Genomic DNA, 17,287 nt, shown 5'->3' on the forward strand with positions numbered 1-17,287 from the left:
CATCTCTTACACCGGCCTGCAGAATATCTCGCATTGCACTTCTCTTTCATTCAAGTCGCTGAAGTCTCTCAGTCTGAGCCGCAGCAACCTCACCTCCCTCCGGTCTCTGTGCACGCCCCTGAGTCTCACCCCTGCCCTCACCCGACTCGATGTCAGTCTGAACAACTTCTCCATCATCCACTTCCCACGCTGCCTCCAGGTGAAGCCGCTCAGGATGCTCAATCTCTCCCACTCTGGGGTCACAGAGGTTAACTCGTTACTCTCTGCATCTCTGGTAGAACTCGATCTAAGTTACAATTATCTGGAGGTGTTCAGTAACCCACTGCACACCCTGAAAAGGCTATATTTGTCTCATAACCGCCTGATCCGTCTCCCCTCTCTGGATAACCTGCCTTATCTCAGGGAGCTGAAGGTGGACAGTAACCTGCTTTCCATCCTGATAAGTGAGACAGGTGTAAATCTGAGCAAACTGGAGCAGCTTGATGTTCTCCACGCAGGGAGGAACCCTTATCAGTGTGACTGTGCGTTGAACGAGACCATCATCTTCCTGGACAGCACAGACAGTGTGTCTGTTGAGGACTACCCTGAAGAGTTTGTGTGTGCCTCACCAGCGGCCCAGCAGGGGACTCTGATAATGAATTTGTCTCTTGAAGGTTGTGTGGAGCCGACCAGTGGGACGCAACATCACCGCGGCTCTCCTCTCTGTTTGACACTCTGTGTAGGTTTACTGTCACGCCTGATTTATTTGTGCTGATGTTAGCAGCAGACAGTTTGGGGACCGCTTTCTAATAATGTACATTTTAAAGAGAGTTTAACTAATGGCTTTAGCATTGATTATTTCATTAGTTACTAAAACTTTTTGTCTAAGGTTGTGAAAAAGCCCTTTGACTGATTGGATTGTGTGACCGCTTACTTTCCCAGAGGGCTGCAGAGAAACTGGACCAGAATCAATTGTTGACAACTTATTAAGCATCCATTAAAGCTGCCGTATAGTGCAAAGTTAGGAGATTTGGAGATTTCCAGCACGGCAGGCTTTGCAAAAATAGAAAAGATAAACAAAATTCCTGATCTGGCAACTCAAGATTTGCTCTTACTAATAATTCATTTTAATTTTAGATCTATATAGCATCATACATGATTAAACCAATAAAATGAAGTAATGAGTTACAACTTTTAACTCCTTTTAACGGGTACCTTATTACAAGTTGTTTCCCTTGTGAGCAATAAAACGGAAAAATAAATCAAAGGATAAATCCACTGCCGATAACATTGTCACAATTTGAAAGCAGCATGAAGTCACTTTTTTACCTTTGGTTTGCACCTTTTTTTAAGAGCTTCAAAATCATTTTGATGGTACAGTGTCTTGTAATAGGGTGAATGGTGTCTCTGTTTCCGCAATCGCAGTGTTACATCTTTACTTTCAAGACATAACATTGTTATGACGTAATGAGTTTTGTTTGTAGTTAGCGCTGACATTACATCCGACAAATCGTTACAGATCTGGGATTTATGACAGTGGTGTTGCACTCTGTGTACTATGGGGGCACCAAATTGCTTGTATCTGCATTTTTTGAAAACTGAATGATCAAATAAACCTGATAGATTCATATGTGTTATTGATTATATCAGTATCATCTCTGTCTGTTATAAAATCTAAAATAAAATAATAAAGATGCTCATGGATAACCTCAGTTGTGACCTTTCCGTCCATCTTGGTAACCTCACCCCCCAACACCCGGACCAGTGAAAGTGGATTCTGACTCATTAATAATTTAGCGTGGCGTAATGAAACCGAGGTGACCCAGTGGTTAAGTTACACATACACATGGGATGGCCACTGTGAACATGAACGCACCTGTAAGTAGCTTCTTTTTACAACCACATTACTGTTCCCTTTGGTCATTTTTGACCACTTTCCATGTTTCTCCAGCTGTGTGAGGGAGCTGAAACTGTAAGAGTGGGACTGGTCCTTACGCCGATCCGAGGTAAAGCAAGGACAAAATTGTGAAATATGTTAATTTGCTGTGCTGTTGCTGGAGGTTTGAGTTTAAATGTGCTTTTTTTTTGATGAGCAGAGGGTAAAGAGTGTGTAGTTGTTAGTGAAGGAGGACATGGAGTGGACTACAAACCAGGCAAAGATGAGGTAAAACATTTGGATTCACTCACTGCGTCGATCAACATTCAGCCATTGTCGTTCTGAAAGCTGTCACTGCTTTTTTTTTCCAATCAGGAAGTGAGGTCCCTCTCCTTTGACCAAGCTGTGACTGTTGACAACATACAGGTACAAATGAACTCTGCTATTTGAGCTACACTGTTTTTACAGCCTTTAATAAAAAAAATGCTGGAAAACTAAAAGTCTGAATATAAACCTGCAGAGTTTATACTCTGAGCTCCTACAGCCTCTCACTGGCTCCACATCCACGGGTTGTAATGGAGCGCTGCTGATGTGTGGAGCCTCCACAGAGAAGATTAGCACCTTGATTGATCACAATATCATCAAACAGGTGGAGCCCAAAACAAAACTACACCTTATATTGGCAGATTTGTATGCGTTCTCACTGTTAATCTTGCTCCTCACTCTGTCGTAGGTCTTGACAAATCTGTTTAGTCGTGTGTTGTCACAAGCGAAAGAGGAGTCGTTCATCTCTGTGTCTGTCCTTCAGGTTTGTCCTTCTATTTAATAGCATAACCACGAATCAGAGTAGACACAGCATGGTGCAGGATAACTTCTGATTTTTGTCAATGTCAGTTTTATCCTGATGGCAGTGCTTTGGATCTACTGAGCTCCAGCAGACAGACTCTAAAGCTTGTGACACACCCTGTCCTTGGAAGGTGAGTCCAGGATTGATCTGATAAACAAGAAATAGATATTGACCTTGATTATCCATGCAACACTTGTACATTTAAGAAACAAAATACAACAATAATGAAAGAAGATAAAAGAGAAGATGAAGACAAGATAAAACAAGATAAAGTGAATGAAAGTGAGTGAATTAAGGGAATGAAATGTGAACCAAATGTCTTTTTTTTCTCAGTCTTGTAGGAGGTTTATGTGAGGTGTGTGTGTGCTCAGCAGAAGAAGCCTATACTTTGTATGAAACATGCAGGGAGACGCTGAAGGCCAGCGCAGCCTCCATTTCCAGCAGGTAGGTCAAATAAAATCTGGGCATGTAATCCATTAACAGATTTACTCTGGATGGATTAATCACAATGGCTGATCACACCCAGAGCTAAGTGTCTTAGTGTCGCATGAGTGATCGGATTGTCACGTAGCAGATTTATCTCATGAGGTTGTTGTACGTTGTGTCATTAAAGTCGCCCTTTCCTGCACTTTATGAATGAATGAATTCTGTTATTGTCTCCACGTGATCATGGTGTGTGTTTCCCTCAGATGTAGTTTCCTGTTCTCAGTGGCTGTTGAGTGGAAACTTCATCCGGAGCAGGCGGAGTCGGAGATCTGCCGCAGCAGACTGCAGCTGTTCAGCTTGGCAGGAGGAGCCAGCAGGGCTGACCTCAGAGGGTCGGTTAGATACTCCAATGCAGCACAATATCTATTACATGGAGCTAAAAATGATATCCTAATGTTCAAACACTACTCAGCCACATTACTTAAAGGAGACCTATTATATTTCCTTTTGCTTGTGCATGTAAAAGATCTTGAAAGCTAAAAAGGCCAAAGTCTGCACCAATAGAAGCTCGTCTCTCCTACAGAAAACACTGCTCCTGAAATGCCTCGCCAGTAGTCTGACCTTTAATGTCGTGACTTCATGACATCACACTACGTCCCCATGTCACACATTTACATAATTTATGCTTAGGGCCTAGTTTGGCTCTGTTGTTGTTAGCAGTGCTGACTCAGGTGTGTGTGAGCTGACCAATCAGAGGAGACTGGGTATTCGGGAGGGCGGCCTTAAAGAGACAGGAGCTAAAACAGAGCATTTCAGACGGAGGGGGATTACAGAGCTGCGGTGCTGGACAGTATGAAAAAAAAAATGCTTGCAAACCTATTCTAATAATATCCTCTTAATATTTGGATTGGTACCCTTGTCATTTATTTAGCTCTCACCAGTCATTCAGGATGTATGAAAAGAGTATCTCAGTCTTCCTAATTCTATAAATTCAATCAAGTCAATTTATTATAACATTGACATCTGCAGACTTGATAGATTATTACAGCTGAGTAAGACTTTATTAATGACTCACTAAGTTTGACACCATCAAGATGCTCTGCAGTCATTTTTAAGCCGGTGAGTGGTTGAACTGTTCCTGGTGAATCAAAGAGCAACAAATCAAAATGTCGTCTGTGAAATAATTGAATATTTGTCAAGTCAAGTCAAGAACGAAGACGTCATTTATCATTCCCAAAAACAAAGTTATGCTCAAGAGCTTCTGACATGGAAGGACTTTATTTGAGTCTAGTTTTATTTTCACTTGGTGCGTGTGCATTGATGTGGAACAGCTTCAGAATACACCTCAGAAAACAGAAAAATAGGTATTGATGTTTTGGAAAACATTTTGCTGACTGTGTGTGAAGTCCAGTCGGCAGTGGCATTTTTGAAGGTGTAGTTTGATTATTGCAACAGTAAAGTATGTTGATTTCTTGGGCAGTACCAGCGAATACATTACATCAGTATCTGGTGCGTCCGGTTGTTTATTTGGATGATGTTTCAACCCTCAGGCCGTCTTCTAGATCAACAATCAGAGAAATGCATATGAAGCCAGAGTGTGCAACACTGCTTTTCTTTTCTAAAGTCAACTTCCAGTGATCAGCACCTCACTACAATCCTGTGCATTACTTTCCCATTAAATACTCTCCAGAGTTAACCCACTGGTGAAGGTTCTGGACCAAACCCAGTGTGAAGCCACAACAAGCGACAAACTCCTCCATTGTCTCCTAAATGATGCTTTAACAGGAAATAGCAAGACAGTACTCATCTACTGCATCCACCCTCAAGGTAAATGGTCCTCTGAGTCTGTTAATATCAACTGAACCAGAATCCTTTCAGCATGTCAATGACTCCCTTATCCATCAGGTGTTCTAGATGACGAGACCCACTCTGCTTTAGCTCTGGCCCAGAAAGCGAGAAGTTTGGTGACTAAGGCCACCGCTAATCGCTGGTGCCCAAGGGCGACCGAGCGAGAGATCAGAGATAACATCATGGAGATAAGAACCAGGATGATGACACAGGAGGAAGATGAGGTTCACAACACCTACAGACTGGCCGAGCTCACACAAAACCTGCAGGTAATCCTGAGCCTGATACTAAACCGTACTTCCTCATCACCTTGTGTTGGGATTAATTGAGTTCATAGCCGATCCCTCCAACAGATTGTGAAGAATCAGTCGTGGGAGAAGAGGAGGGAAGAGTCAAAGAAGACAAGAGACAAAACGCAGGTTTCTACCTTAATTGTTTACTTTTCCTCACAGCAATATGATAACAAACTATGAAAATGTGTTTCCACCATGTTTTGCACTGATTTGGCAGAGTTGTCAGACCCCAAATAGCAACTGGCACGGCAGCGAACATAGAGAGAGCACAGACACGATGAAATATTTACAAGAGCAGCTGAAACAAGAAATGCAAGAACATATCAGAGGTAAGACAAAAGCATAAGACACTTTATTCGTCATTGTAGGCTTATATGAAATTATTTTTGGTAACTCTAAAAGACTAGCACTACAGAAAACAAGTTTAAAACAAGATATAATTAAGATATTAACAAAATAAAACAAGATGAAACAAGATACAATCAAGATAAAACAAGATAATACAAGATAAAAATATGATAATAAATACTGTCTACAATATATATGTCGTATGAAAAATGTGCCAACTTCAATATGTAAGGATGTCAATGATATTATGTGTGTTTCTCATATCCACAGAGGGTAAAGGGGATGTAAACAAAGTCCAGGAGAGAGTGGCAAGAATCCAGCAGCTGAGGGAGGCTCTCAGAGAGGAGACACTGAAGAACGGGGCTGCTACAGAGAAATCTGACCTCTGTCAACAAGTAACACTCCATCGAACTCCTGTGGTTATAGATATAACATTGCACACCTGTAAATCTGATTGGATAATGCATTTACAAGGCTTTGTGAATGCCCTATTAGAGACATGAATAAGATATATTTGTGTGAGAGTGGGCAAGCAACACCGAGATATTTACTTTGCCAATTTAATGCTCAGTCTCAGTTGGAATACAGCAAAGCCCAGGAGCGGAGGAGGCAACTTAAGGAGGACCGTGGGAGATTAATTCAGGAGGAGGTGGAGAAGATGGAGAGAGACTTGGCCCAGGAGCTGGTGAGATAATGAGATGCACTGTTGTTTAACATTATTCAGTTTGCGATCTATCTTAGCTGAGGATGCTGAGTCAGTTCAAATTAATGCAAGGCTAGATTTATGGTGGGCAGTGGAAACCACTGCATTTGCAACTTAATTCTCTGATTTCCTTGCATTTTTTATGGTTTCATCCATTCCTCCTGCTAGACAGAAGGCCCCCAGAGAGAGCTGCTGGTGCTGACCAGAGAGAGGCAGGTCCTGGTGCTGCAGATAGAGGCCCTGCGCGCTGAGGCCCAGCAGGCTGAGAGAGACCTGCAGGATCAATATCACAGACACCAAGCAGAGCTGCATTGTTTAAGAGAAGAGAGCCTGCAGGTAAAGGTTTGGTGGATCAGTGAGAGAACACTGATTCAAATTATCATCACGTTTTCCATTTATTTAGTACGACCTTTACTAGTCTTTTACCCATAGATAGTGATTCAGTTTACACATAGGAGGTAAATATATTTGCGTGAGTCATCTGTACTGCACATATTATTAGTATACAGTACATGAACGAAGCAGGTTTTACTTCAAATTCTGTTGATAATTTTAGTTAATTATTGAATGTTTGCAACTGAACTTCCCACATATTGCACATTTAATGTATTGCAGAGTTTACAGTGTTGGATACAATAGCAAATGTGAAGCCCCAATTATTGAAGAATAAATCTAAAAACTGTATGTTTTAACTTAAATATATGAATTTAAAACAGCTCTATCAGGCAGATTCTACAAAAGATCAGGGAAAATGAGTATTTTTAACAGAGGCCTGATACAAAAGTAATTAAAAACGTACAAAAAATGAAATAAAAGTCATTTATCATATAATCATCAGTTTGTTTAGTTAAACTGCAGCTGTTTGATAAAATGTTTACATAAAGAAGCATCTTGAGCTCCCGCCTGCATCACCCCTATGTTTTTCTGTTATCTGTTTCACTGCTCTCTGCTGTAGGTGTTCAGAGCGTTTCGTCAGGTAAGTGAAGAGCAGAGGAAGATGTCAGAGGGCAGATACAGGAGCGTGCTGCTGGAGGCTGTGCAGGATGCCGTCTACCTCTCTGCCCAGAACCAGCAGCTGCAGGCTGACAACAAACAACTCCATAAAGGTCAGTGTATGTTGCCTTACCTCTGCTGGACTGTCTGTTTTATTACAGATCTAATGTCTGAGGTTAAATGTGACAGGAGTGCTAAGAGATGATTTTTCCTCCCACTAGCGTTTAAACATTCTTTTTCTTTTTACAGCACTGGGAGAGTTAAAGGATTGTCTAGCTGTGCGAGGCGATCTTAAGGCTGAGCCTTTATCCCAACAACAATGAATATAAAACTATGACTACACTATTTATGAATCAGTATGCCTCATGTAAATCATGAGAAATAAACAGTTTTTTGACAATTTATTGGTTTTCATTAACACACTGTGTAACACTTTGATATTATCTTTGACACTGTTCTTGGCAGAAAATGACAAAACAAAACAAAAGATGACGATAGCAGCATTCTTCAGAAATGTTTCACTGAAGTTGATATAATCCAGACTTGCATTTTTATTTAAATTTACTTGCAAAAGTGTAACAGAACTAGAAATTAAACTAAATAAGTGATGTAAATTATCCAGCTCAATTGCCAGAATAAAATGTTGGCATTGTACATTTCTGCAAACCATGGACATGTTAAATTTGTATGCTTCATATCAACATTTGTAGGATATCATGTTCAGATTTCATGTGTATGAGCGGACTGTCTGTCAATATCTGTGGTTTGCATGAACGTGCACTGACAACATTTGTTTTGGCAGCTGGGTTTAAATTGTCAAATTAGACATCAGCTGACATTATTAGTTACCAATGAAATACATGTGTTGAATTCTGGATGTCAAAGTCAGAAGGCAGATAAACAAAAGGCAGGAAAAAAGAAAAAGAAATCACATCTGAAACTTTAAAACTAGAACACAGAGGTTATACTGTAGGTAGACTGTAATGAGTCGAGTTATTTTGCGGCTTCAATGAGCTGTGTGGTTCTTTTGTTGGAGACCTTATTATCTGTAATAAAGGTAAGCTGCCAGTCCAATCATAGACACGGGAAGGAGGAACAAAGGTGTGAGCTGCAGCCCTAAAATGGCCCAAGACATGAGAGCATTAACCAGCATGGAGCAGGAAATGACAAACAGTCTGGTGATCCCGCTGCCATGTTTGAGCACCACGGACATCAGGAGTCCGTTAGCTGCCTGCCCGGCGATAATGACCCAAACCACCCCAGAGTATCCCTCCAGAAAGCTCTTTTCGCTCCCTACAGAGGAGAAGGAGGAGAGTCCATTGATGGCCACACCAAACACATAGAGGTAGAGATTCTGCAAGCTGAGGGGTAGCTTCTGGCTCTTCAGCACTCTCTCTGTGTACACCGCTGCCAGGCCTGAAACAAAGCAGTACACCAGCACAAGGAAAAGCCCCCATGCTGTGATATGAAGCCTGGGACCTTCCTCGGCTTCAGCCCTCTCAGGGTCTCCTAGATCCAGGCTGCTGTAGGTGTGGCACACGCCTGCACTCATAAGAAGCCCCAGAGCGAACCACTGAGCGGACCGGAGCCTCTTGCCCAGGCAGAGGGAGTACAGCAGAGCAGTGGAGGCAATTTTTAAGTTAGACAGGACTTGGTATGAACTTGGGTCCATGTAGGCCTGCATGAGAACCACCAGGTTGTTGTTGAGGGCGTAGAGTATGGCAGGGACCGCATAGGGCGCTACAAGGACCAGAGGTGGACGGGCAAGTAAGGCAGAGGTACCTCCAGTTAGAACAAGAGTCGCCAGAGAAATCAGGAGCTTGGCTAACTCGATCATGACAACACATGACGAGGGGTTGAAAGGGATTTGACCGTCTACCTTGGTGAGAGTGATGAGCGGTGCGTGAGAGCCATAAATGAGGACCATCAGCCCAAAGAGGACACCCCACTGAATCCTTCTCACCCACTGTCTCCTGATCCTCGCCGGGGAGCTGGGCCCCACGTTCTGGATGACAATCATCCTTAATGATGCAGAATAAACAATTTCTAACAAATCTGAATACTGATGGAAGTGCAAAAAACCCTCACATTCTGGCTGTTTTAAACTAAACAGCTATAAATCTCAACAATTTAAATATTAATGATAAAATAATGGGATGCACTACTCTCTCTATAACTCTGTAAATAGATAATTAGCTGAACAATAAAAGGTGTAGGAAATGTTTGCTGAACTAGCGCCTGTTTTAAACATGAGTGATTCAAAATTTAACTGGCTCAGATATCTGCTCCAGGCAGAAAACTAAGCCAAGTAATGAAATGTGATGGACCAAACGTTAAAACCTCGTAGGCACAAACTCTTGTTAACAACAAACAGAAGAAGTGGAAATGAAACACAGCCGTATTTAACTGAACCTGAAACACAAATGCGGATAAAAAAACAACAACTTTACTTTAAGTTCAAAATGAAATTCCAGTTATAACATTACTTCCATAGTCCGGTCTACACAGAAATCTTGCAGGCTGATCCGTCATGAGCCACTGAGAAGCCAGCAGCTACGACAAAATTTCTTCCTCTTGAGCCCGTTATGCCACTGGCAAGAGTAGTAGTAGTCAGGCCAAATTACTTTGGACCTTTTTTCAAGTTGTTCATATACTCTTTCACGGTCCTTTCAATGTTGGGCACGTCATAGTTCTGTGCCGCATAAATGCCAGTCATTGTTCCCAGCAGCACTCCGAGGATGGCAGAGGAGCGTAGTTTGGCCACCACATAGCCGGCCAGAAAACCTTTCAGAAACGGGGATCCCAAAAATGAGCCTCCCTGAAAGAGCAGAACAAACATAGGAGGGTTTTCAGCACAGAAAGCTCAGAAAGTTACAAGTTAAAGTTACAGAAAAATATATATATTTCCATTAGAGATAGATTTAGTAACAAATGTGATTACTAGCAGGACTAAAATGTTTAAACAAAGAGAAATATACTAGTCTGTAACAATGCACATGTGGACACTTGACAACACTGACACATCTCACACAACATACATCTGATCTCAAATGAAACCAAATATACAATGAAGATTAAATAAAAGACATCTTATTGATATCTTGTTTCTTTATGTGCATGTGTTTGGTACTGAGGTATCCAAAAGTATCAGAAAGTAAACAAGTAACATTACTTTATTATGGCGATACTTCGACTAGGTTATTGACTAATAAGTAACTTTTAATTTTATAAAATGTTAAAGTTACCCTCCCAACCATGACAATATAACAACACAAAATAATCACAACATAAGGCAGAGGCCAAATTGAGCAAAGGGCAAGGAAAGGGAGAAAGATATTTAAGCTGTATTTACTTATGTTTATTTCATTACCTTCAGTGAGGAGAAATGCATTCTAGTTTAAATAATACAAAAGCTGAAAGAAGGAAAGAAGAAGTCAGTTATCGACAACACCTTACCTGAGGGATTCCTACTGAAACTTCGCTCTCTACTCGCTTCTGGATGTCCTCCAACTGATTTCTGAGCTGCGTCAGGTCTCTCAACTGTTTCAGTGGATCCTAAAAACACCAAGAAATGCACATTTGTATTAGAAAAAACAGCGTGTGACCTCAATGTTAACCGAGGGCAGCTAACCTCACTGGTCAATATAACCTAAAGCTGACTTACAGTTGCTATAATTTCCCATGAGGAGCTTCTCTGGTCAAAAACCAGCCAGCTCTCTCAAAGTTTGCTGGTTAGCTTAATTGGTGGCTACATAACTTAGCCTGCTCAAGGATATAGCAATTTAATTTAGAAGTCATTACGGTCCCGTTGACTCAATTTTACAGCGAACCACTGCTGAGACGGACAGTTTATTCGTCCTCCTCCTCAGTTACTGTCATCTGACGAAACACGTGAAATTAATACATTTAAAACGAGAGCACAGGAACTCACTCACCTTGTCATCCGCCATCTTTGCTCAGTGCGGTGATCAGTGTTCGGCTCATATGCCTGAAGCTGTTGTTTGTTTCAGCTCGATTAGTCTGGTCTGGGTAGAACATGCAGTAGTTTAAAGCCCCCTTTCTTGTCTTTCAGGATATTTGGGGCAACTGGTGATAAATAAAAACTATGGTTAGAAGTTGGGGGCAGCTCATGGAGGCATATAACCCAAATAATACTTGTTTTGATACCCTTAAGCACTTCTGTGCTTATTTAACACTGTTTGCCCTGTGAGGTATTCACTTTTTCTGTAAGGCAGCACCAAGGGCTCAAATGAAAACCTCTTTCTCAGGAGAAGTAATTATATATACTAAATATATCAAAGATAACTTTCAGCAGAAATATTCAAGGAGTGACAGTGTGCTATATATGTTTTTGGATTAGGCCGTCATTTTCCTCTCTCATCAGGGTTACAGTGAATTTATCAAATTTTCAGTCACAGTATACAGCCTATCCCTTCTGCTTTTGTCTCTTTTTGCAAAAATCTTCCTTATCCTAGTAACTGGCATTACTTTTTGTGATATAAAATATGTTATGTATAGCATTAAAAAGAGCTGTCTGTTTATTTCCAAAAAACATTGTTCTTTACATGACACCACCTTTAATCAGTGATATTTGTTTGGCAGAAGGCTGCTGTCGTCTCATAAATACCTCATTACCACTTAGAAAAAAACAAACAAAAATGATGTACATTTATTGATTCTTTCTGATGTGCACTGCCCTTAATGGTACTTTTACTTTAGATTTTGGCATGCTGTTTCCACGTTATTACTCATAATGACTGATTTTACTTTGGTGTTTGGGTTATTAAGGTATTATGGAGACAGTATACTGTAAAGTCATGATTATATTTGCAAAGTGTACGTAATTTCATTAACAAAAGGCCTCTCATTCCTGTATGTGACTACACTAGACCATGAATGAGTATGCATCATTTAATTTCTTTCTAATTATGTTCTTTTTTTTTTTACTTATTATGTCATTTGTGTCTCTCTCTCATTTCTACCTCATTTTAACATCTTAATTCAATATAGTTGAATAAAGTAGATGTTTTTATTGTATTTTATGGGCTTGGCTTCAGGCCACACAACCACTGACCCTACTCTGTCTTGCTCCAGGCTTACCACTGATGTATTTTCATACTTGGGGGCACTTAACTGTGCAAACGGCGCCTGTCCCTGGCCACAATGTTCACTCTCTGAAGGAAGGGCGCACGCGTTACTTTCACGTGTCAAAAACGTCCGCCCTGATTGGCCGGCGCTCGTTTAGACAGGTGTCGTGCCAAAAAGTGATCGTCTGCCAGAATCTGATTTCCGGCCGCGGGAGCGCGCACAGCAGCCCGTTGAGCGGTAGCGTTTAAACGTCTGGTTTTCTCTGGATGAAACGGTCATGATATGCAGATACACACAACTGTACGTCCGCAATTATAGCAAAGGTATGTGTCTTAGAAAGTTTAACGTTTGTTGTTACGTAATTATCACAACTGTGGCCAAAAGAAGTGGAGTTTGTAGCGAAATCAGGCCTGACAATTACGTGATAGACATGTCCCTATGTGCTTGGTATGTATGATGCCTTTTCTTTAGCCCTGTCTTATGAATTAGACTGTAATGAATGTGATTTATAGGTGTGGATTTTCAATAAAGAAATGATCACTTTTGCAATTATCCTCGTGACTCTGCATTATCTTTTATCTGATCTGGGCTCTACATTTGCTTCCCATGTTGGGATGTGTCTTGTACATCTAATATTCTTGTTTATGCCTACTATTTGGAGACAATACTATGAAAGACATGATTCGGGAGGGTTAAAAGCCTATAAAATAACAGTTTTCACCTGCCAAAAAGTGATTGAAGGACATATGCAGTTACTGAGAGGTTATTTCTGCCTAAATATGACTTGATCTCTTTCTTGAGCTTCATAATATGAAGATCTGAGCTCACAGGACAGCTTGAAATTCTTTTAAAGGACCATTACAACAGAAAATGTGCCTTTTCACCTGCCAAAAAGTGATTGAAGGACATATACAGTTATTGAAAAGTTATTTCTGCCTAAATATGACTTGATCTCATTCTTGAGCTTCATAATATGAAGATCTGAGCTCACAGGACAGCTTGAAAATCTTTTAAAGGACCATTACAACAGAAAATGTGCCTTTTCAGCTGCCAAAAAGTGATTGAAGGACATATACAGTTATTGAAAAGTTATTTCTGCCTAAATATGACTTGATCTCTTTCTTGAGCTTCATAATATGAAGATCTGAGCTCAAGAGACAGTTTGAAATTCTTTTAAAGGACCATTACAACAGAAAATGTGCCTTTTCAGCTGCCAAAAAGTGATTGAAGGCCAAATACAGTTACTCAAATGTTATTTCTGCCTAAATATGACTTGATCTCTTTCTTGAGCTTCATAATATGAAGATCTGAGCTCAAGAGACAGTTTGAAATTCTTTTAAAGGACCATTACAACAGAAAATGTGCCTTTTCAGCTGCCAAAAAGTGATTGAAGGACATATACAGTTATTGAAAAGTTATTTCTGCCTAAATATGACTTGATCTCATTCTTGAGCTTCATAATATAAAGATCTGAGCTCACAGGACAGCTTGAAAATCTTGTAAAGGACCATTACAACAGAAAATGTGCCTTTTCACCTGCCAAAAAGTGATTGAAGGCCAAATACAGTTACTCAAATGTTATTTCTGCCTAAATATGACTTGATCTCATTATTGAGCTTCATAATATAAAGATCTGAGCTCACAGGACAGCTTGAAAATCTTGTAAAGGACAATTACAACAGAAAATGGGCCTTTTCACCTGCCAAAAAGTGATTGAAGGACATATGCAGTTACTGAGAGGTTATTTCTGCCTAAATATGACTTGATCTCATTCTTAAGCTTCATAATATGAAGATCTGAGCTCACAGGACAGCTTGAAATTCTTTTAAAGGACAATTACAACAGAAAATGTGCCTTTTCACCTGCCAAAAAGTGATTGAAGGACATATACAGTTACTCAAATGTTATTTCTGCCTAAATATGACTTGATCTCATTCTTAAGCTTCATAATATAAAGATCTGAGCTCAAGAGACAGCTTGAAAATCTTTTAAAGGACCATTACAACAGAAAATGTGCCTTTTCAGCTGCCAAAAAGTGATTGAAGGACATATACAGTTATTGAAAAGTTATTTCTGCCTAAATATGACTTGATCTCTTTCTTGAGCTTCATAATATGAAGATCTGAGCTCAAGAGACAGTTTGAAATTCTTTTAAAGGACCATTACAACAGAAAATGTGCCTTTTCAGCTGCCAAAAAGTGATTGAAGGCCAAATACAGTTACTCAAATGTTATTTCTGCCTAAATATGACTTGATCTCTTTCTTGAGCTTCATAATATGAAGATCTGAGCTCAAGAGACAGTTTGAAATTCTTTTAAAGGACCATTACAACAGAAAATGTGCCTTTTCAGCTGCCAAAAAGTGATTGAAGGCCAAATACAGTTACTCAAATGTTATTTCTGCCTAAATATGACTTGATCTCTTTCTTGAGCTTCATAATATGAAGATCTGAGCTCAAGAGACAGTTTGAAATTCTTTTAAAGGACCATTACAACAGAAAATGTGCCTTTTCAGCTGCCAAAAAGTGATTGAAGGACATATACAGTTATTGAAAAGTTATTTCTGCCTAAATATGACTTGATCTCATTCTTGAGCTTCATAATATAAAGATCTGAGCTCACAGGACAGCTTGAAAATCTTGTAAAGGACCATTACAACAGAAAATGTGCCTTTTCACCTGCCAAAAAGTGATTGAAGGCCAAATACAGTTACTCATTTAGGCAGTTACTTCTGCCTAAATATGACTTGATCTCATTCTTGAGCTTCATAATATAAAGATCTGAGCTCACAGGACAGCTTGAAAATCTTGTAAAGGACAATTACAACAGAAAATGGGCCTTTCCACCTGCCAAAAAGTGATTGAAGGACATATGCAGTTACTGAGAGGTTATTTCTGCCTAAATATGACTTGATCTCATTCTTAAGCTTCATAATATGAAGATCTGAGCTCACAGGACAGCTTGAAAATCTTGTAAAGGACAATTACAACAGAAAATGTGCCTTTTCACCTGCCAAAAAGTGATTGAAGGACATATACAGTTACTCAAATGTTATTTCTGCCTAAATATGACTTGATCTCATTCTTAAGCTTCATAATATAAAGATCTGAGCTCAAGAGACAGCTTGAAAATCTTTTAAAGGACCATTACAACAGAAAATGTGCCTTTTCACCTGCCAAAAAGTGATTGAAGGCCAAATACAGTTACTGAGAGGTTATTTCTGCCTAAATATGACTTGATCTCATTCTTAAGCTTCATAATGTAAAGATCTGAGCTCACAGTATGCTCCTGATGTTGGACTGAAAGGGATGCTCTGCCTCAAAGTCACTTCATATCACTCATCAGTTATATTCTGAAGAATATATCTTAACCACTACTTTTCACTACTTTAAACTGTGGAAAGGGCCAGTGTGAGGTGGTAATCTGTCACATATGATGCTTCAGGATAAAGATCAGTCATTTTGAGGCAGAAAACATCTTCAAGTTACAAGGAAGGAGCTGCAATCACTTTTTGGCAGGTGAAAAGGCCCATTTTCTGTTGTAATTGTCCTTTACAAGATTTTCAAGCTGTCCTGTGAGCTCAGATCTTCATATTATGAAGCTTAAGAATGAGATCAAGTCATATTTAGGCAGAAATAACATTTGAGTAACTGTATTTGGCCTTCAATCACTTTTTGGCAGGTGAAAAGGCCCATTTTCTGTTGTAATGGTCCTTTACAAGATTTTCAAGCTGTCCTGTGAGCTCAGATCTTCATATTATGAAGCTTAAGAATGAGATCAAGTCATATTTAGGCAGAAATAACCTCTCAGTAACTGCATATGTCCTTCAATCACTTTTTGGCAGCTGAAAAGGCACATTTTCTGTTGTAATGGTCCTTTAAAAGATTTTCAAGCTGTCTCTTGAGCTCAGATCTTCATATTATGAAGCTCAAGAAAGAGATCAAGTCATATTTAGGCAGAAATAACTTTTCAATAACTGTATATGTCCTTCAATCACTTTTTGGCAGCTGAAAAGGCACATTTTCTGTTGTAATGGTCCTTTAAAAGATTTTCAAGCTGTCCTGTGAGCTCAGATCTTCATATTATGAAGCTTAAGAATGAGATCAAGTCATATTCAGGCAGAAATAACATTTGAGTAACTGTATTTGGCCTTCAATCACTTTTTGGCAGGTGAAAAGGCACATTTTCTGTTGTAATGGTCCTTTAAAAGAATTTCAAACTGTCTCTTGAGCTCAGATCTTCATATTATGAAGCTCAAGAATAAGATCAAGTCATATTTAGGCAGAAATAACCTCTCAGTAACTGTATATGTCCTTCAATCACTTTTTGGCAGGTGAAAAGGCACATTTTCTGTTGTAATTGTCCTTTACAAGATTTTCAAGCTGTCTCTTGAGCTCAGATCTTTATATTATGAAGCTTAAGAATGAGATCAAGTCATATTTAGGCAGAAATAACATTTGAGTAACTGTATTTGGCCTTCAATCACTTTTTGGCAGCTGAAAAGGCACATTTTCTGTTGTAATGGTCCTTTAAAAGAATTTCAAGCTGTCCTGTGAGCTCAGATCTTCATATTATGAAGCTCAAGAAACAGATCAAGTCATATTTAGGCAGAAATAACCTCTCAGTAACTGCATATGTCCTTCAATCACTTTTTGGCAGCTGAAAAGGCACATTTTCTGTTGTAATGGTCCTTTAAAAGATTTTCAAGCTGTCTCTTGAGCTCAGATCTTCATATTATGAAGCTCAAGAAAGAGATCAAGTCATATTTAGGCAGAAATAACATTTGAGTAACTGTATTTGGCCTTCAATCACTTTTTGGCAGGTGAAAAGGCACATTTTCTGTTGTAATTGTCCTTTACAAGATTTTCAAGCTGTCTCTTGAGCTCA

General features: G+C 39.6%; 3 protein-coding genes across 3 annotated transcripts; 1 reads left to right on the forward strand and 2 right to left on the reverse strand.

Moving 5' to 3' along the window:
* The first annotated feature begins 5,524 nt into the window (after window positions 1-5,524).
* LOC311257560 (uncharacterized protein) lies at window positions 5,525-7,714 on the forward strand. Its single transcript, XM_084353243.1, has 6 exons — window positions 5,525-5,598; window positions 5,888-6,012; window positions 6,189-6,302; window positions 6,489-6,656; window positions 7,276-7,426; window positions 7,563-7,714. Exons 1-6 carry the CDS (start codon window positions 5,547-5,549, stop codon window positions 7,634-7,636), a joined length of 684 nt encoding a protein of 227 aa, XP_084209369.1. The 5' UTR covers window positions 5,525-5,546; the 3' UTR covers window positions 7,637-7,714.
* Window positions 7,715-7,844: 130 nt separating this feature from the next.
* Window positions 7,845-9,605, reverse strand: LOC311257559 (putative UDP-sugar transporter protein SLC35A4). Its single transcript, XM_084353242.1, has one exon. The coding sequence runs from the start codon at window positions 9,331-9,333 to the stop codon at window positions 8,356-8,358; it is 978 nt and encodes a 325-aa protein (XP_084209368.1). The 5' UTR covers window positions 9,334-9,605; the 3' UTR covers window positions 7,845-8,355.
* Window positions 9,606-9,737: 132 nt separating this feature from the next.
* On the reverse strand, window positions 9,738-11,330 carry LOC311257561 (SLC35A4 upstream microprotein-like). Its single transcript, XM_084353244.1, has 3 exons — window positions 11,249-11,330; window positions 10,770-10,868; window positions 9,738-10,131 (listed from the first exon to the last, which is right to left on the reverse strand). Exons 1-3 carry the CDS (start codon window positions 11,261-11,263, stop codon window positions 9,934-9,936), a joined length of 312 nt encoding a protein of 103 aa, XP_084209370.1. The 5' UTR covers window positions 11,264-11,330; the 3' UTR covers window positions 9,738-9,933.
* Between the last annotated feature and the right edge of the window lie 5,957 nt (window positions 11,331-17,287).

This window comes from Pagrus pagrus (assembly GCF_965226575.1).
Source record: "Pagrus pagrus genome assembly, chromosome: 5".
Classification (NCBI taxonomy): domain Eukaryota; kingdom Metazoa; phylum Chordata; class Actinopteri; order Spariformes; family Sparidae; genus Pagrus; species Pagrus pagrus.

What these genes read in the sequence shown, in the direction of transcription:
- LOC311257560 (XM_084353243.1), top strand. Translation starts at nt 5,547, where the DNA reads ATGAAATATTTACAAGAGCAGCTGAAACAAGAAATGCAAGAACATATC. An exon ending in TAAGAGAAGAGAGCCTGCAG is followed by an intron (nt 6,657 to 7,275) that starts GTAAAGGTTTGG and finishes TCTCTGCTGTAG; the next exon opens with GTGTTCAGAGCGTTTCGTCA. An exon ending in CAACAAACAACTCCATAAAG is followed by an intron (nt 7,427 to 7,562) that starts GTCAGTGTATGT and finishes TTCTTTTTACAG; the next exon opens with CACTGGGAGAGTTAAAGGAT.
- LOC311257561 (XM_084353244.1), bottom strand. An exon ending in TTTCAGTAGGAATCCCTCAG is followed by an intron (nt 10,132 to 10,769) that starts GTAAGGTGTTGT and finishes CTGCTCTTTCAG; the next exon opens with GGAGGCTCATTTTTGGGATC.
- LOC311257559 (XM_084353242.1), bottom strand. Translation starts at nt 9,333, where the DNA reads ATGATTGTCATCCAGAACGTGGGGCCCAGCTCCCCGGCGAGGATCAGG.